The sequence below is a fragment of the Pleurodeles waltl genome, chromosome 4_2, assembly GCF_031143425.1.
Source record: "Pleurodeles waltl isolate 20211129_DDA chromosome 4_2, aPleWal1.hap1.20221129, whole genome shotgun sequence".
Classification (NCBI taxonomy): Eukaryota; Metazoa; Chordata; class Amphibia; order Caudata; family Salamandridae; genus Pleurodeles; species Pleurodeles waltl.
In genome coordinates, this window is record NC_090443.1 from 670,733,416 (window position 1) to 670,749,519 (window position 16,104).

The window sequence follows — 16,104 nt, forward strand, 5'->3', positions numbered from 1 at the left end:
CTCTAAATGGGTGCCTCTTGTGGCACCTTGTATTTTCTCGCTGCCTGCAATAGTTTTATCCTCTGCCTGGCTCAGCGTGATACTTTACCCAACAGATCCTCAAGGGGGTATAAGGGTGCAAGTGCTACTGGACCTTGAAAGACACGTTCTAGTCCAGGTGGTATTTTCCTTCCAGCTTGGCATCTTTCAGCAGCACTTTCTTCTCACCTGTCTCTACGTTGTGCAGGGTTTTTAAAGTAGGGGTAGTAAGTTTGGGGGCCAGGCACCCTTAGCCAATCCTATGATTTCTCATTATCCCTACACCCCATCCCAGTCCTTCTGTACAGTTCCAAGTCAATCCAAAATAACAATTTGAATTTTTATCCGGGAAGGGCTCTCCTGAGAGCCTCTGCTCCAGCCCTGGCTAGACCTAGCTAACCCTGGCTAACACCAATGCTTGACCCCTTCCCACAAAAACTCCAAAGCAGAGCCTCTCTGGTGTTGGTGCTAGAGATCTGGGCTCCCTCCTGTGTTCCTGTGCTGTTGAAGCACAGTTGCAGTGTGAAAAGCATATTATCAGATGCAGATAGTCTCCCCACCCTTTCCTTTCCCTGTCAATTACTGTTGATTGCACAACTTGCAAGGGGAGTCCTTTGTTCTCTCTGTTGGTGAGTAGAGTAATTAACCTGGCCCATTAGGGGAGACATATCTTAAAAAAAGACACTGGCAATTATCTCACTCAATTAAATTATTGTGAATTTACCGTGAGTGAGACTTGGGTAGTGAGACTCATTCACAGCAAACGTCCGAAACCTGGGTAGTCATTTGAAAAAAATTCTGGTGGATTAAAAGGGAGGCACCCATTTGCTAAAACAACTAGTTTTAACTTGCACCCTTGTAATGCGCTGCTTATGACCTCACATATAACATTAACATCACTCAAGACAAAACAGACCACATGAGACCACCAATCTCATCAGTGTTAAATCTTCTTATTAGCAGGACCAATGTACTTAACATCTCGTATGAGGACACATTTCATGGGTTCCCATCAAATCACCCAGTGAACACCCAGAGCAAAACAAAGTACTGCAATGAATTTAAAATATGCCCTTCTCCGATGAACCAACACAGCTACTAGTTCAGTGACTCAAAAGAGCCAACATTGGGGGAGAAAAGGATGGCAGAGACATAATCAAGTAGAAGTAGCGAGTTGTTGAATGATAAAAATTTTGGTCACAATTGCAGGAAACATGGCATGAAATTAGAACTTTTCTCAAGTGCCTTAGCTTGACTTGGTTCTCTTCAGCAGTCTTTGAAAAATTAGCATAGGATAATAATCTTTTGGGTGGGTGAGGAAGGGTAACAATATTAGAAATGGCAAGACCATTAATTTACAGATCGTCCGTGTATTTGTGAATCCACAGATGTTTTGTAAACCTATTTAAAAAAGTAAACATGAATTCCTAAATCCGGGTGACAATTTGCAATTCCATTGTGCTCCGATTGGCTGGCTGTTACAGAAATATTTCTGTTGCAGCGGTCATTCACTTATGCACTGAACTGAGCACTGTATTGTGAAAAAAGAAACGCAAATAGGGCGCAACGGCGCAAGTTATGGGTTGCAAGTCTGTTTTAGGAGATATGAATCCCAAAGCTAACCAAAACTTCGAAATGCTTGCAAATGCCAGTGATTTTTGCAAACAACACCTGCAAATCTGTCTGTCTGTCTGTCTGTCTGTCTGTCTGTCTGTCTGTCTGTCTATCTATCTATCTATCTATCTATCTATCTGTCTATCTATCTATCTATCTAAAAACGAGTACAGGGCATTGTCTCTTTAGTTCTCTAGCTAATAACTTTGACACCAATCGAAATACATCTGTGGACCAGCCTCACACACGGTACATTTAAACTGAGCGAATGCAGAAACACTTTAAAAAAAATTGTAATGTCAGAAACCAGAGTGAAAGCAAAATGTCATTACCTCAGCTTCAAAGTCAGATTCAGCATCAGGATCTCCTCCATCCATAATGAGACTTAGGTCGAGTTCACTTGGCCCTAAAATATCAATGGAAATGAAAGTTAGATATGCTCAATGTCTTGGCACGAATAAGGATAATGGCCAAGCGTTACATTTCTATCCTTTCTTTTCTCCAACATCACATCCTGCATAACCCTTTCAATGTGCTTGTTATCTTATTAATGTGAGTTGTAAAGACGTTTTATTGTCAAGGCTTAAAAAACTGTGTGTATGCGGTATGTATAGCAAAGACAGAAGAAAAATGGGGCGGGAAACATTCGTAGATTTCGTTTTGCTTGCTGCCAAGCCTTTAAACAGAGCACATTTGTAGAATTCTGAAACAACTGGAACCTCGTGAAAAAGCTATGCGGCTGTAATTCACTAATGACACTGAAACCGACCGCCTCATCCGGCATAAAATATGTGCAGCTCCCTGTGGCCCTCGTGCCCTGATGGGAACCCTTGATCCCCCATTAAAATGAGCTGTTCCATGAATTAATCCGGATTTCTGATCTTTATGTTAGTCCCCTTTTCAAGTAAATACACACTGACATACATAAAGTATTCTTGACTGACATACATAAGGAAGATCCTAAAGCAGAGCGGACGAATTTGGTAATGGAACTGATATGAAAATCAAACTATACTGTGCAATATTTGTTAAACGTCTTGTGTAGGTTTAAGTAACTCGTGGAAAGCAAAGACATGAAGGTTTACAATTGCTATAGATTAAGAAGCTGGGATATACAGCAGCGCAGGATGTTAAGAGCTGCATTTAAACGAATCCAAATCCAGAACAATGATTTTTTAGCGTTATTTTTTTGCTTTCTTAATGATAGACTTTGACAGCTTACAGTAGAACAAGATGCAGTTGTAAGGATCCAGACGAAGCCAAATGCTTTACATTTTATTAACCTATTTGTGTACCAATAAAGATACACCGTATTTTCCTACACGGCTCTTTGTTTCAGAGAAGCTCATCGGATGCTTTCTTCTATGGGCTCTTCGGCCAACAGGAAAGTCCACATTCTGAGAATCATCATGTAAAGCATGGTCAAGGTGAAGCTACAGCTGGGCAAACACTTTCACAGCAAATAATTGGTAATATGAAGTGTACCAGACCTCATGGGAGTGCTGTGGTATGCAAGGGCATGAAAAATGGGTCAAAAACAGGAAAACCCAAGTTTGCTACAGCAAAATCCAGATTTCGATTAAAACTGTGAACTCGCTGCTGCTGTTTTGCATGCAGAAGAAAGCCACCATTTTAACCATCACAATCTTAAAAACAAAAATAAAGGCATGGGAAATGAGCTATTGGTTGACTAGGGTGTGAGCCCTGGTCAAGCAGCAACTGTCCAGGAGTTCACTCTTGGCTCCACCAGCCTGCCTCTGGGCCCCTGACCCCGCCGTCTGCCACTGGTAGCAATTCGAGGCCCTCCAACACCCGCAGGCACCCTCCTGCGCCTCATCCCTGGTGCCTAGTGGTAGGCTCACGGTATTTTTGCTTTGTTCCTGCTCATTTGTTTTTTTTAACCTGTTTTTCGTTCACCATACCGCCGAAAAATCTTTTGTGCCTTTTTAATTGCCCATTTACGTTTCCTGTGCCTGTATTTCGTTCCCGACCCGCTAAACCAGCTCTCCCTGCTCTCCCGCCCCTGCCGCTGTGTCCCCTGCGGTCCGCCCCCCTCGGGCACCCATTGGTCCCTTGCCTCCCACCTCCCAGTTGCTCCTCCCTCCCACCTCCCCCTCTTAATCAAATCAAATCAAATCATTAACATTTATAAAGCGCGCTACTCACCCGTGCGGGTCTCAAGGCGCTAGGGGAAAAGCGGGGGGTTATCGCTGCTCGAACAGCCAGGTCTTTAGGAGTGTCCGGAAAGCGGAATGGTCCTGGGTGGTCCTGAGGCTGGTGGGGAGGGAGTTCCAGGTCTTGGCCGCCAGGAAGGAGAAAGATCTCCCACCCGCCGTGGAGCGGCGGATGCGAGGGACAGCAGCGAGTGCGAGGCCAGAGGAGCGGAGGAGGCGGGTGGGGACGTAGAAGCTGAGGCGTCCGTTGAGGTATTCCGGTCCCTTGTCGTGGAGGGCTTTGTGTGCGTGGGTGAGAAGTCGGAAGGTGATCCTTTTGCTGACTGGGAGCCAATGCAGGTGTCTCAGGTGTGCGGAGATGTGGCTCCTGCGGGGTACGTCGAGGACGAGGCGGGCCGAGGCGTTTTGAATGCGTTGCAGGCGATTTTGGAGTTTGGCTGTGGTCCCGGCGTAGAGGGTGTTGCTGTAGTCCAGGCGGCTCGTGACGAGGGCGTGGGTCACGTTTTTTCTGGTGTCGGCGGGGATCCAGCGGAAGATCTTGCGGAGCATGCGGAGGGTGAGGAAGCAGGCGGAGGACACGGCGTTGACTTGCTTGGTCATGGTGTGAAGAGGGTCCATGATGAAGCCGAGGTTGCGGGCGTGGTCTGTGGGGGTCGGTGCGGTGCCGAGGGTCGTGGGCCACCAGGAGTCGTCCCAGGCGGACGGGGTGTTGCCGAGGATGAGGACTTCTGTTTTTTCAGAGTTCAGCTTTAGGCGGCTGAGCCTCATCCAATCTGCGACGTCCTTCATACCCTCTTGTAGGTTGGTCTTGGTGCTGGCGGGGTCCTTGGTGAGGGAGAGTATAAGTTGGGTGTCGTCGGCGTAGGAGGTGATGATGATGTCGTGCTTGCGTACGATGTTGGCGAGGGGGCTCATGTAGACATTGAAGAGTGTCGGGCTGAGCGATGAGCCTTGAGGTATGCCGCAGATGATCTCGGTGGGTTCTGAGCGAAACGGAGGGCGGTAAACTCTTTGGGAACGGTTTGCGAGGAAGGAGGCGATCCAGTCCAGGGCCTGGCCTTGGATCCCGGTGGAGCGGAGGCGGGTGATTAGGGTGCGGTGACAGACGGTGTCAAAGGCAGCCGAGAGGTCGAGAAGAATAAGGGCGACTGTTTCACCGTTGTCCATCAGGGTTCTGATGTCGTCTGTGACTGAGATGAGGGCGGTTTCAGTGCTGTGGTTGGTTCGGAATCCGGTTTGTGAGGGGTCGAGCAGGTTGTTGTCTTCCAGGAAGGTGGTCAGCTGTTTGTTGACGGTCTTCTCTATTACTTTGGCTGGGAAAGGCAGAAGAGAGATGGGGGCGGAAGTTTATGGCGGCCGCTGCGGAGCCCCGTATGACCCCCTGACCGGTTCTGGCCAGGAGTCCACTCTGGTTCCACCAGCCTGCCTCCGTGCCCCTGACCCCACCGTCTGTCGCTGGTAGCAGTTTGAGGCCCTCCACCAGCTGTAGGCAAGCCCGTCTGCTCCCGTCCGTGCCTGGACTGCGCCCAGCGCTAGTCCCCCTGGTCCTCACAACCCTAACCCTGTTACGACTCTGTCGTCCCATTTCCAGGGGGCGCTGTAAGGGGACTGTCGCTGACTCCGGTTTGTTTCTCTTTTGGCCATGGTATACTTTTGTAGTACTACATTTACTTCCTGGGACTGCAAATCCCATAATGCACACCCTGGTCGTCAGGAAAACCTGGATTCTGTTTACCATTGTTTTTTATGGGAGAAGTCCAGTTGCTCCTTTTCACCGGATCCTCTCCTCCAGGACTTGCAAGTGTCTGAAATTACACACACCTGAGACCTCTCCTGTGCAGCCCAGTTTGGAACTGCTTATAAGCAGCCATTTCCTCAAAATCCCTGTCGTGCATTGGAGCTCGATTCCTTTGTGTTACAGACCCCTTATCGGATGGTGTTCCATTTTTGTTCCTGTTCCTGATCTGTTCCAGCTTGAACCTGTTTCCTGTTTCTCTGCCCTGATCCTGATTGTTCCAGCCAGAGTCTGCTCCCTATTTCTTAGCCTTGTACCTGTTTGTTTCCTCCAGAGCCTGCTCCTGCCTTGTTTCAGCCTGAACCTGCTCTCTGTTTCTCAGTCCTGTTTGCTGCTTTTTCCTACTCCCTGTATCCCAGCCCTGTCCTTGCTTGTTCCAGCCAGAGCCTGCTCTCAGTTTCCCAGTCCTGTCTCTGTTTGTCCCAGCCAGAAGTTTGTGCCCTGTTTTCCAGTCCTAGTTCTGCCTTTGCTTCAGCCTGAGCCTGTTCCCAGTTCCTGCCCCGTCTCTTAGTTTGTCCCTTCTGTTTCTGTTTACTTTCGGTATTTGTGTCTGGTAAGTGATCTATCAATCTTCACCAGTGTATAAGTGTCCTTCTTTGTACTGGGGTTGGCTCCTGGTTTCCAGGAGGCAATTCCAGCCCCCTTCCTTGTCTAGTGATATACCTTGTCTTTCGTGCCTAACAGTGACAGTGTGCTATTGCTGTTTTTACAAGAATCGCCACTGTGTTTCCAGCTGGGCCCACAAGAGCGTGTCTTGTGTATGTAAGTACCATCCTTGTTTGTGCTCTAGGGTCCAGAGACAGAATCACTTCTGCTGCCTCCTTTCTATGGGGCTGGCAAGGTGACTATCTGTAAGAGCAAACTACACAGAGGCATTGATATTCCCTGTCACTGTTTGAGGTTCTGCGCCCTACTCTGTGTACAACCCCAGCGTGTTTGTCCATTAGTAATCCATTTACTATTTGTTCACACAAGGGTTGCTCTGCTTTTACTTTCCTGTTTCCTGTGCCTGTGAATAGCTGTCCTTTCCCGTGTATGCCTTTAGCTGCTCTTCTGCCCCAGCACACTACCTCTTTAGGATATTCAGTGACCTCAAGGGGTGTCCCAACCAAAGTCTTGATCAGACACGCCCGAAACTGTGACAAACCCCCCCAGACAACACTACTCAGCCACCACACTACATGCCCTCAACCCAGGTGTACACCCCACCTGTGCCCAAGCCAGCCCCAGGCACACATATTGACCCTTTACATGCTATACCTGCCGGTTCTCCAGCAGCCCCACAAACATCTTAAACACCCACACGTCCCACGCAAACCCCTACACACCTCACAACAACGCCAGCGCGTTCACCAGCAACAACAATACCACTACCCACAACACCTACACCCCCCACAGCAACACAATCATGCCCCACAACAACACCAAAAACAACCAAACGCCCCACGCCACCCCCAACAGCCCCACAACAACGCTAGCACGCTCCACAACAACATTACCACAACACACATCAACACCAACACCCCCCACAACACCATCATGCACCACCACAACATCAGCCCCCGCAACCACCCCAACTGCATACTCCTAAACACCCGCTCCCTACACAAACATGCCATCGAACTCTGGGACCTGATCACGTCACACTCCCCGGACATTGCCTTCCTCATGGAAACTTGGATGAATCCCTCATCCGAACCCGACATAGCCTTAGCCATTCCAGAAGGCTACAAAATCCATCGTCGAGATCGTCTAAACAAAGTAGGAGGTGGCATTGCTATTGTACATAAAAACACCATAAAGTTCACCACCAACACACTCAACACCCTTGACAGTGCAGAACACCTACACTTCCTCATTCACATAAACACCAACACCACCCTCAGAGGTACCCTCATTTACAGAACACCAGGACCTCGCCCATCCCTCTGTGACACCAACTCTGCCACCATCAGCCCCCACACCCTCACCTCCACAGACTACATCCTCCTTGGTGGCATCAACTTCCACCTGGAGAACCACCACGACCACAACTCCACATCCCTTCTAGACAACCTCACAAACCTAGGACTCAAGCAAATAGTCACATCACCCACCCACTCGGCAGGACACACGCTAGATGCGATCATCACTTCCAGCAACCACATAACCTTCACACACACCACCGAACTCCACTGGACCGACCACCACTGCGTCCACTTCTCCTTCTCAAAACCCCCCACACACCACCACCATCACACCATACCCTACTGCATGTTGGACAAGATCCCCACAGAACACCTGAACGCCCAGCTGCACAAAACGCTCCCCCTAACACCAATGACCCAAACATTGCTGCCCATAACCTCACAAAATGGATGACAACCTGCGCAGAGTACGTCGCCCCTCTTAGAAGAAACATCACCACCTGCACCGTCAAGTACGCCCCATGGTTCACCACTGAGCTCCAAGTCGCCAAGCACAAATATCACAAAACAGAAAAAGCTTGGCCCAGAAACCCTCCATGACCAACTTCTCCACCCTCAAAACCACCATGTGCAAACACCACCAACTCATATGGACCACCAAAAGGGCTTACTACAAGGAACGCATAGACAGTAATTCACATAACAGCAAAGAACTCTTTACCATCATCAAAGAGCGCACCAAACCCAAATCCTGCAACATCGACCCCACTCACACACAGAACCTCTGCAACTCCCTCTCCAACCACTTCCACTCCAAAATCCTAGACATACACAACAGTTTCACGCCACCAGCACCCACCACATCCAACACCGACACGGCCAACAACAACACACCTCCCCTCCTCAACATACTACACACCTGGGCCCCCACCAGCGCTGAAGAAACCGAAGCAATAATGAACTCCATCCACTCAGGCTCCCCCTTGGACCCCTGCCCTCACCACATTTTCAACAAGGCCAGCCCAACCATTGCTCCCAAACTTTGCGCCATAATCAACAGCTCCTTCAATGCCGCCACCTTCCCTGACTCATGAAAGCACGCAGAAGTAACTGCTCTCCTGAAAAAACCCAAAGCAAACCCTGATGACCTCACGAACTACCGCCCTATCTCCCTTTTCCTCTTGCCCGCCAAGGTTGCTGAGAAGTTAGTGAACGCCCACCTGTCTCACTTCCTAGATGAAAACAATGCACCTGACGCCTCCCAGTCTGGGTTCCGCAAGAACCACAGCACCGAGACCGCCCTCATCGCCTGCACTGATGACATCAGAACCAGAGTCGACAAAGGCAAGACTGTCGCACTCATCCTCCTAGACCTCTCCGCAGCCTTGCACACGCCTCGACAACGCAGGAATCTGACACAAGGCCCTGCACTGGCTCACCTCCTTCCTCGCCGAAAGGACCCAGAGAGTCCACCTCCCTCCCTTCCAATCTCCAGCAACCAAGATCATCTGCGGAGTTCCCCAAGGGTCCTCCCTTAGCCCCACCGTCTTCAACATTCACAGGGCCCCGCTCGCCAACATCCTCCGCCCACACGGAATCACCATCATATCCTATGCAGACGACACCCAGCTCGCCATCTCCCTCACCAGGAACCCCACCACCGCCAAGACCAACCTCCACGCCGGACTCCTAGACACCGCCAACTGGATGACAGCAGGCCACCTCAAACTAAACTCTAACAAGACCGAAATCATCATCTTCGGCCCCAACAAATCTATATGGGACGACTCCCAACACCCTAGGACCTCCTCCAACACCCGCCACCCATGCACGCAACCTCAGAGTCATCTTAGATTCTTCTCTCTCCATGACCCAACAAATCAACTCGATCACCTCCTCCTGCTTCAACACCCTCCGCATACTGTGAAAAACCTTCAAATGGATACCCATAGAAACTAGGAAGACAGTCACCCAGGCACTCATCAGCAGCCGGCTAGACTACGGAAACGCCCTCTACGCCAGCACCACAGTCAAGCTTCAGCAGAAACTCCAGGGGATCCAAAACGCAGCTGCACGCCTCATCCTGAACCTCCCACGCCATGAACACATCTCTGCCCACCTCAGATCCCTCCACTGGCTTCATATCGACAAAAGGGTCATCTTCAAAGTCCTCATCCACGCACACAAATCCCTCCACAACACTGTACCAGCCTACCTCAACAAAAGAGTGAACTTCCACATTCCCACCGCCACCTCCGCTCCGCCGACCTCGCCCTCGCCACAGTTCCTCGCATCCAACGCACCACCTCAGGAGGCAGATCCTTCTCCTACCTCGCACCCAAAACCTGGAACTCCTTCTGCAAGACCCAGGAACTCATGTCTTACCGAAAGCTCCTCAAGACGTGGCTCTTCAAACAGTAAAACGGCAGCCCCCCCAGCGCCTTGAGACCCTCATAGGTGAGTAGCGCGCTTTATAAAACATTTTTATTGATTGACTACAATCCGTGTCAGGGTAAGGCACATGCAAACCCCAAATTAACCTGTGCTCAACCCCACTGGTAGCTTGGCACACAGCAGTTAAGCCTAACTTAGAGGCAATCTGTAAAGTATTATGCAACAATTCAAACAGTAGAACAGTGAAAGATCGCACACCAAGTTAGAAAAATAGAGCTGAATTTAATAAATAAAACAAGACCAAAATGAGAAAAATCTAATTAGTAAATCAGTACAAGTGGACTAATGAAGTTTTAAAGAATAAAGTGAAAAATAGAGACTAAAGGCACAAAGTGCCAACTGCAGCTATCGAGTCACACTCAACAAGGTTAAAGTTGAAAATTCAGGCCAACCGCAATAGAGTACAGGTCGGATACAGTCCCAGATTAGTCCCACTGAAGATTTACCTTTTCAGATTTTGTGCCAAGAGTCCCATTTTCTTGTTGGAGAGGGTTGTGGAGAGCAAGGAGAGTGTTGCAGGTGTTTGTTTGCGTGATGCGAAAAGAAGGCCGCACGTTCTGTTTGGTCAGGCTTGTGTTTTCAGTTGGTGGCTCCCTGACGGCAGTCGATGCTGCTGTGTGAAGAGACAGGCTGGCAGCTGGGGCTGGATTTCAGTGGCAGCAGTGTGGTCTTGGTTGTGAAGAGCCCAAACTTGATTTAAGAGCCCATGAGCCACACCAAGGGTCCAGAACCTGAGAGGCACCACTTGGGGGTCAGGGATTCGCTGTAGCTGGGTCCAGGAGCTTTTTGACATGCCTATTATGTCCATGAGACTTAGATCAGGATGCCAGCAGTCCAGCCCTTTGAGTCACTCTGAGGCCTTGGATTCAAGAAGAAGTTTCAGGTCCAGTTCTCCTTCGTCAAGCAAGAGAACAGCAGATCTGGACAGCAAGGCAGCAGTTCCTTTAGGGCAGCAGTCCAGCAGGGTGGTCGTCCTTGTAGTAGCACAGCAGTCCTTCTTTCTGGCAGAGTATACACAGATCTAGACGTGTACTGAAGAGTTGGTGTCTGAGGCCCTGTTTCTATACCCTTGTGCCCTGGATCTAGAAGGTAGGAGAAGCTTTCCGACAGTGACTTTGAAGTGCATGGACTTCCTCTACCCAAGATACAAGTAAGGACTTTATTGTTAAAATAGAAGGTAAACTAGGAAGCTTCCTATGGGCCTTATGACAATGTAAGGTTGTTAGGCCCTTTAAGTCAAGACAGAGCACTGATAATTTAGTTGCAAGCGGGGCTGTGTTCAGGGCCACCCCAAATACTGCCAGCAGGTGGACCAATCAGGCATATATAATCTCCCTATTGTGTGACTGTGGGGGAGGAATTCACAAAGTCTAACTGTCAGCTATACCCAGTCATGTGACCCAAGACAGGCTGCTGGCACAAACGGGCTAAGGGCAGGAAAATGTAAACTTTCTAAAAGTGAAATTTTCAAAACTGTAATAACAAATCCAACTTTATCATTAAAGAGGGCTTATCATTGAAATTTCTTAGACACTAAACTTGACATAATTACCTTCTTTCAATTGGAAACTACAGCTTTTTAAATGTAATGAGGAATCTCAAGTGTTATCCTATGGGAGGGATAGGCCTTACAGTAGTGAAAAATTATTGTGGGTGTTTTTCACTACCAGGTAACGTAAAACTCAAAAGTACTTGTCTAAACTTTCAATTACACAGCGCCTGGCCCTGTGTGCTACCTACAGCCTAACTTAGAGGTAAAGGCTTGGTAAGGGGGGTTAAATGCCAATGCAGTACTCAGGCTGCAATGGCAGGCCCAGGGCATGTGTTAGGGTGCTACTTAAGTGGATGGCACAATAAGTGATGCAGGTATTTAATTTAAAGGCCCTGAGTATAACGGATATCCCTCTGCAAGGGACTTACAAATAAATTAAATATATCAGTTGGGTAAAGGCTAATGATTAGCAGTGGTAAAGTGCACAGAGTCCTAAAGCAAACAAAAATTAATTCAGCAAAAAGTGGAGGGAAAAAGGCAAAAGGTTTGGAGGTGACCCTGCAGAGACGGCCAGGTCCAACGCAAGGGTATTGAAAAGGACACTAGAAAGATACAGGAAGGTGTGTGTGTCTGGTGGAAGCTCAGGTCTTGTGGCCAACCCACACCCTCATGGCCAAAGCTTTGTGCACAGGGCATGGCTACCCGAGACAAGTTGGTTGCAGGACTCAACCTAGGCCAGGCACAGCCATACGCAGCATAGAGTGTGTACATGGCAGATGTTGGGACAGGAATGTTTTCTGGATGATGTACAGTTGTGATCCCTGCCTTGTGTCCCTAAACAATATATACCTGTGACCCTCTTTTCTGTGTGTGCACGTTGACCTAGGCTTGGCCTATGACAATGATCAGTTCTGAACATTGATCTGAACTGGGAGGGTTAGTAACACAGGACTACCATCCATGTCACAGGTTCCATGTATGGAGCGCTGCAGTGGCAGCATGACAGATTTAGTGAATTGTAGTACAGGCCTAAGAAGCTTTGAAGCATGAATTCACTCTTGCAGGCACATTCGTCTAAATTTCAGCTGCTCACAATGAGCCTGGCTCACCTGAATGTGGACATCCCTTAGGGTCCAATGAGAGAGACTGGCTAAGCAACAGCACTGAATGAATTGTGGTACTTCTGGATCAGGTAGTGTGATGATCCCCACTCACCCCCATATATGTGACTGAGTGGTAGGCCTGACTGAAGCTGGGATAAGTGCCTGCTGTTGGCTTGTGTGCTGCACAAGTTGACTGCATGACCGTAGCACTACCCAAGTGTCCCACTGCAAAAGGGCCAGTTCAGAAGACCAAGTGACCAGAGAGATGCCCCTTGGGTGACTTGTGAAGTATCAAGGTCATCACCTCAAGTCATTGCATGCCGAAGATAGTGCCTGGTATTAGCTGCACCAAAGAATCATCACCTGCAGGAGTGAGATGGAAAAATTAGAAAATTTTGTTCAAGAAAAAGCACCAAGCCAAGTGTCGGAGTGAGCCATGCCATGAATCAGGTAACTACTGGAGTATCTGGAGGAGCCACACCATGAGTCAAGTACCCACCGGAGGGAGCCACAACCTACAACCAATCGCCCTGAGGAGGCATAGTGCATTGCTGGCTGCCATGCAGCTTCCTGGAAGACTGTGGTGTGCCGCCTGGAAACTTCCTGCTACCAGTGTGATCATGGTGCCATGGGAGGGTCGATTACAGCCAGCACTGCTCCTTTGAAATGGGTGAGAGGCTGAACGAGCTTCGGCCTGAGAAACTGAGTACTAAGACCAAACGGCACAGCACAACCTGCACACATAGACCATACCTCAATCTCTGAACCTGAGGGGGCAGGTAACTCGGAGAAGGAGAGGAACCATGAAGGGGAGGTCGAGGTGTATTTGGATTAGTCAGCTGAGGCCCTGGAAAGCTCAAAAACGTGCATATGTGAATTGAGTATTTGTGCATTTTTTTATGTGTAGTAGAATTCTATTTTTTGTGTAATTAAGTACTTGTCTTTTCTACAAAGAGAAGCACTGGGGTGGACATTAATCTTATTGCATTACTTGGGGTGGGGAGTTGTGATGTGATGAATCAATTGAACTTCTTCATGGCAATCCTTAGACAAGTCTAATTCATATTGTCTAGGTCCCTTCTGGTTATATCAACGAATCAGTCACAAAACTCTAAATTCGATAAGGTTTTTAGTCATATAAGTGTTTAAACTCGGGTCCATATCTAAAATCGTGTGATAAATCTCCTCTGCCCCTTTTTGAAACATGGGCCTCCCTCTTGGTGCCTCCCCTGTTATGCCATCTCTTTATAGACTAAGCTAACGCATTTCCTCTGCTTAATTTTCCCCTCTCTAGGGGTCATTGGTCTGAGGCCTAGAACAACTCCAGCACAGCAAGGGTGCACTGTGCTCCATTGCAAGCAAATAAGGATAGTAAAACCACCATAATTGGGGTTGGATTGGAACCCCACATGTCTTGGTCCCGGTTCCACTGCATCTGCAACACCAATGAAATGTATGCAGCTGCCCACTCCACTAGACCACCACTCCTAGGCCTGAGGCAGTCCCTTAGTGTTGAAAAGAGGAGGGGAGCCCACATCTCAGACAACTGTTGCTTGGGACGTGTTCCCAGCTCAGCACTCAGCAGGAGTGAAATGGCTCTCAATTAGAAACAAGAAAAGTGGCTCACAATCCCCATTTTACTAGTGACACAACCGTGATTGGGGTGTAGTGCACCTTCATACCGTTGCCCAGTGCCATTGCACCAACTGCACTAATGATAGTGATGGTCTATTGAAAAAAAATGAGCCTCCCTATCTTGTCACCGTCCTCAAGGCATCTCTAAGGAAGCTGTGTTTGTTCATTTGTAAACCAAAAAAAATAGTCCCCACATAGCACTCTCTTCTTTTGGTCATATACTATCTGAAGGGAATGTAAATGTGTGGAATTGGTTAATCACCAAATATAAAGGCTGGCTGGGCCCTAGTATAGACCTGAAGTTACTTAAAGATTAATGGTGACAAAGATGTATTATTTTTGAGAGGCAATAAAAGGGTTCTGAGTTTTGGAAAGTGTCTTTTTAATGCATTTAAAAAAAATATTTGAACCGGGTACTGTCCGGCTTATTATTACTAATATGTATTTTTTTAAAGCACCTGTTGTATCTTAAACACTAAGGGCCTAATTTAGATTTCGGAATACTGTTTACTCTGGATATAATGGGATTTAGATTTCGGCGAATGTGGTAGCTGTCACCGCTGTGACAGACTAATCCATCCGCCAAAATCGAAATCAGGCCCTAAATCATTTTGTGGCAGTCTATTTTATTCTGTGTGTAATACAATTTTAAGATAATGACTCACATATCCGCTGTGCTTTGTGTTACAGGCTAGGACCACAAAGCATTATAAATACACAAGTCACTGTTGCGCATTGCACCAACTAAGATACAATTCTGTGTGACTTCCTGGTCTCACAAACAGACATTAGTAGTGATCGCATTAGCCAACTGAAGTTTTATAACCTAAGAGAGTGTATTTCCCACTAATTAGTTAAATTGGCATTTACTGCTCATTTAGGGTATGTGCATTATTTAATCCACAGGAACCTCAAAGTGAAATACTTACAAGAATATTTTGTTGTTTTTCCCCCGTTTGACCTCACCAGTACAGTGCTTAGGATCACAATTGATATGCATCTTGTACTCTTTCTGTTAAAAACAGCAATGACTGCATTGCTAATGTAAAAGGGAGGGCCTAAACTACAGATGCACTTCAAACGCTTCATGTAGATGCAAAAAAACAAAGTCACTCTTCCAGAGCATTTTCTTTTACAAGTGCTTACTGAGGCTTTTGCCCCCAAGGAACACAGCCCAGGAACCTCCAAGGGGTTGCGCTTCACATTTTGAAGACATCTGAATTGTTGGTGTTGCATTTAGTAGTGCACTGTCAAAAACATATTACTAAAGCATGGCATGGTAACACACAGTCATTTACAAACAGCATATTTTCCATTGAAATGGCCACAAAATGTGGACAGACATACAGTGTTACTGATTAAACTAAATAGGGACAAACTATAATGTGTGGAAAGTTGGTTTCAGCTAATATTTGTCATTTGAGCATCACCAAGTAAAGTGTCTTCATTTGTTTTGATTCTAATTTTTCCACCTCACTTCAGAATTAAAACAGATGTTTCATGTGTGCTTCCCTATTTCTGTTTTGAAGTATTTCTACAGTTCATTTATAGTTATTTAAAGTTTGTTGTGTGTTCGAAGAAAACAACATTCTACAGCTTTTCTTTTCACAGCAGCAAGACTGATACATAGTTCACTTTACAAAATCCTCACATTTTGCAGTAAAAGAAAAAAAGTAAACACCAGTCTCCATGTTAAAATAATAAGCACCTTTTTGAAGTTCAGCATGTTTATTTTGTGGTGCTGGAGTATCCCCACACCCCTGTTTTCACAGCCTGTGCTAGTAGAGGCTCTCTCAGGGCTCAAGGGGCTGGTATAGATAGACCCCTGGTGCTCCACTGGTAGCCTAGGCACCTGGTTAGTGGGCCAGAGCTGTGGATGTTGAGGCCTTTGCAACTACTGTCTTGGAGCCCG

The 16,104-nt window shown here is 47.5% G+C and overlaps 1 protein-coding gene across 1 annotated transcript in view; it reads right to left on the minus strand.

Annotated features, from left to right (window-relative positions):
- Window positions 1-16,104, minus strand: part of AK5 (adenylate kinase 5) — a 2,252,667-nt gene that overhangs the window by 736,133 nt on the left and 1,500,430 nt on the right. Inside the window, exon 8 of the mRNA XM_069232252.1 lies at window positions 1,965-2,038. Coding sequence (XP_069088353.1) covers window positions 1,965-2,038 — 74 coding nt within the window. The remainder of the gene's footprint in view (window positions 1-1,964; window positions 2,039-16,104) is intronic.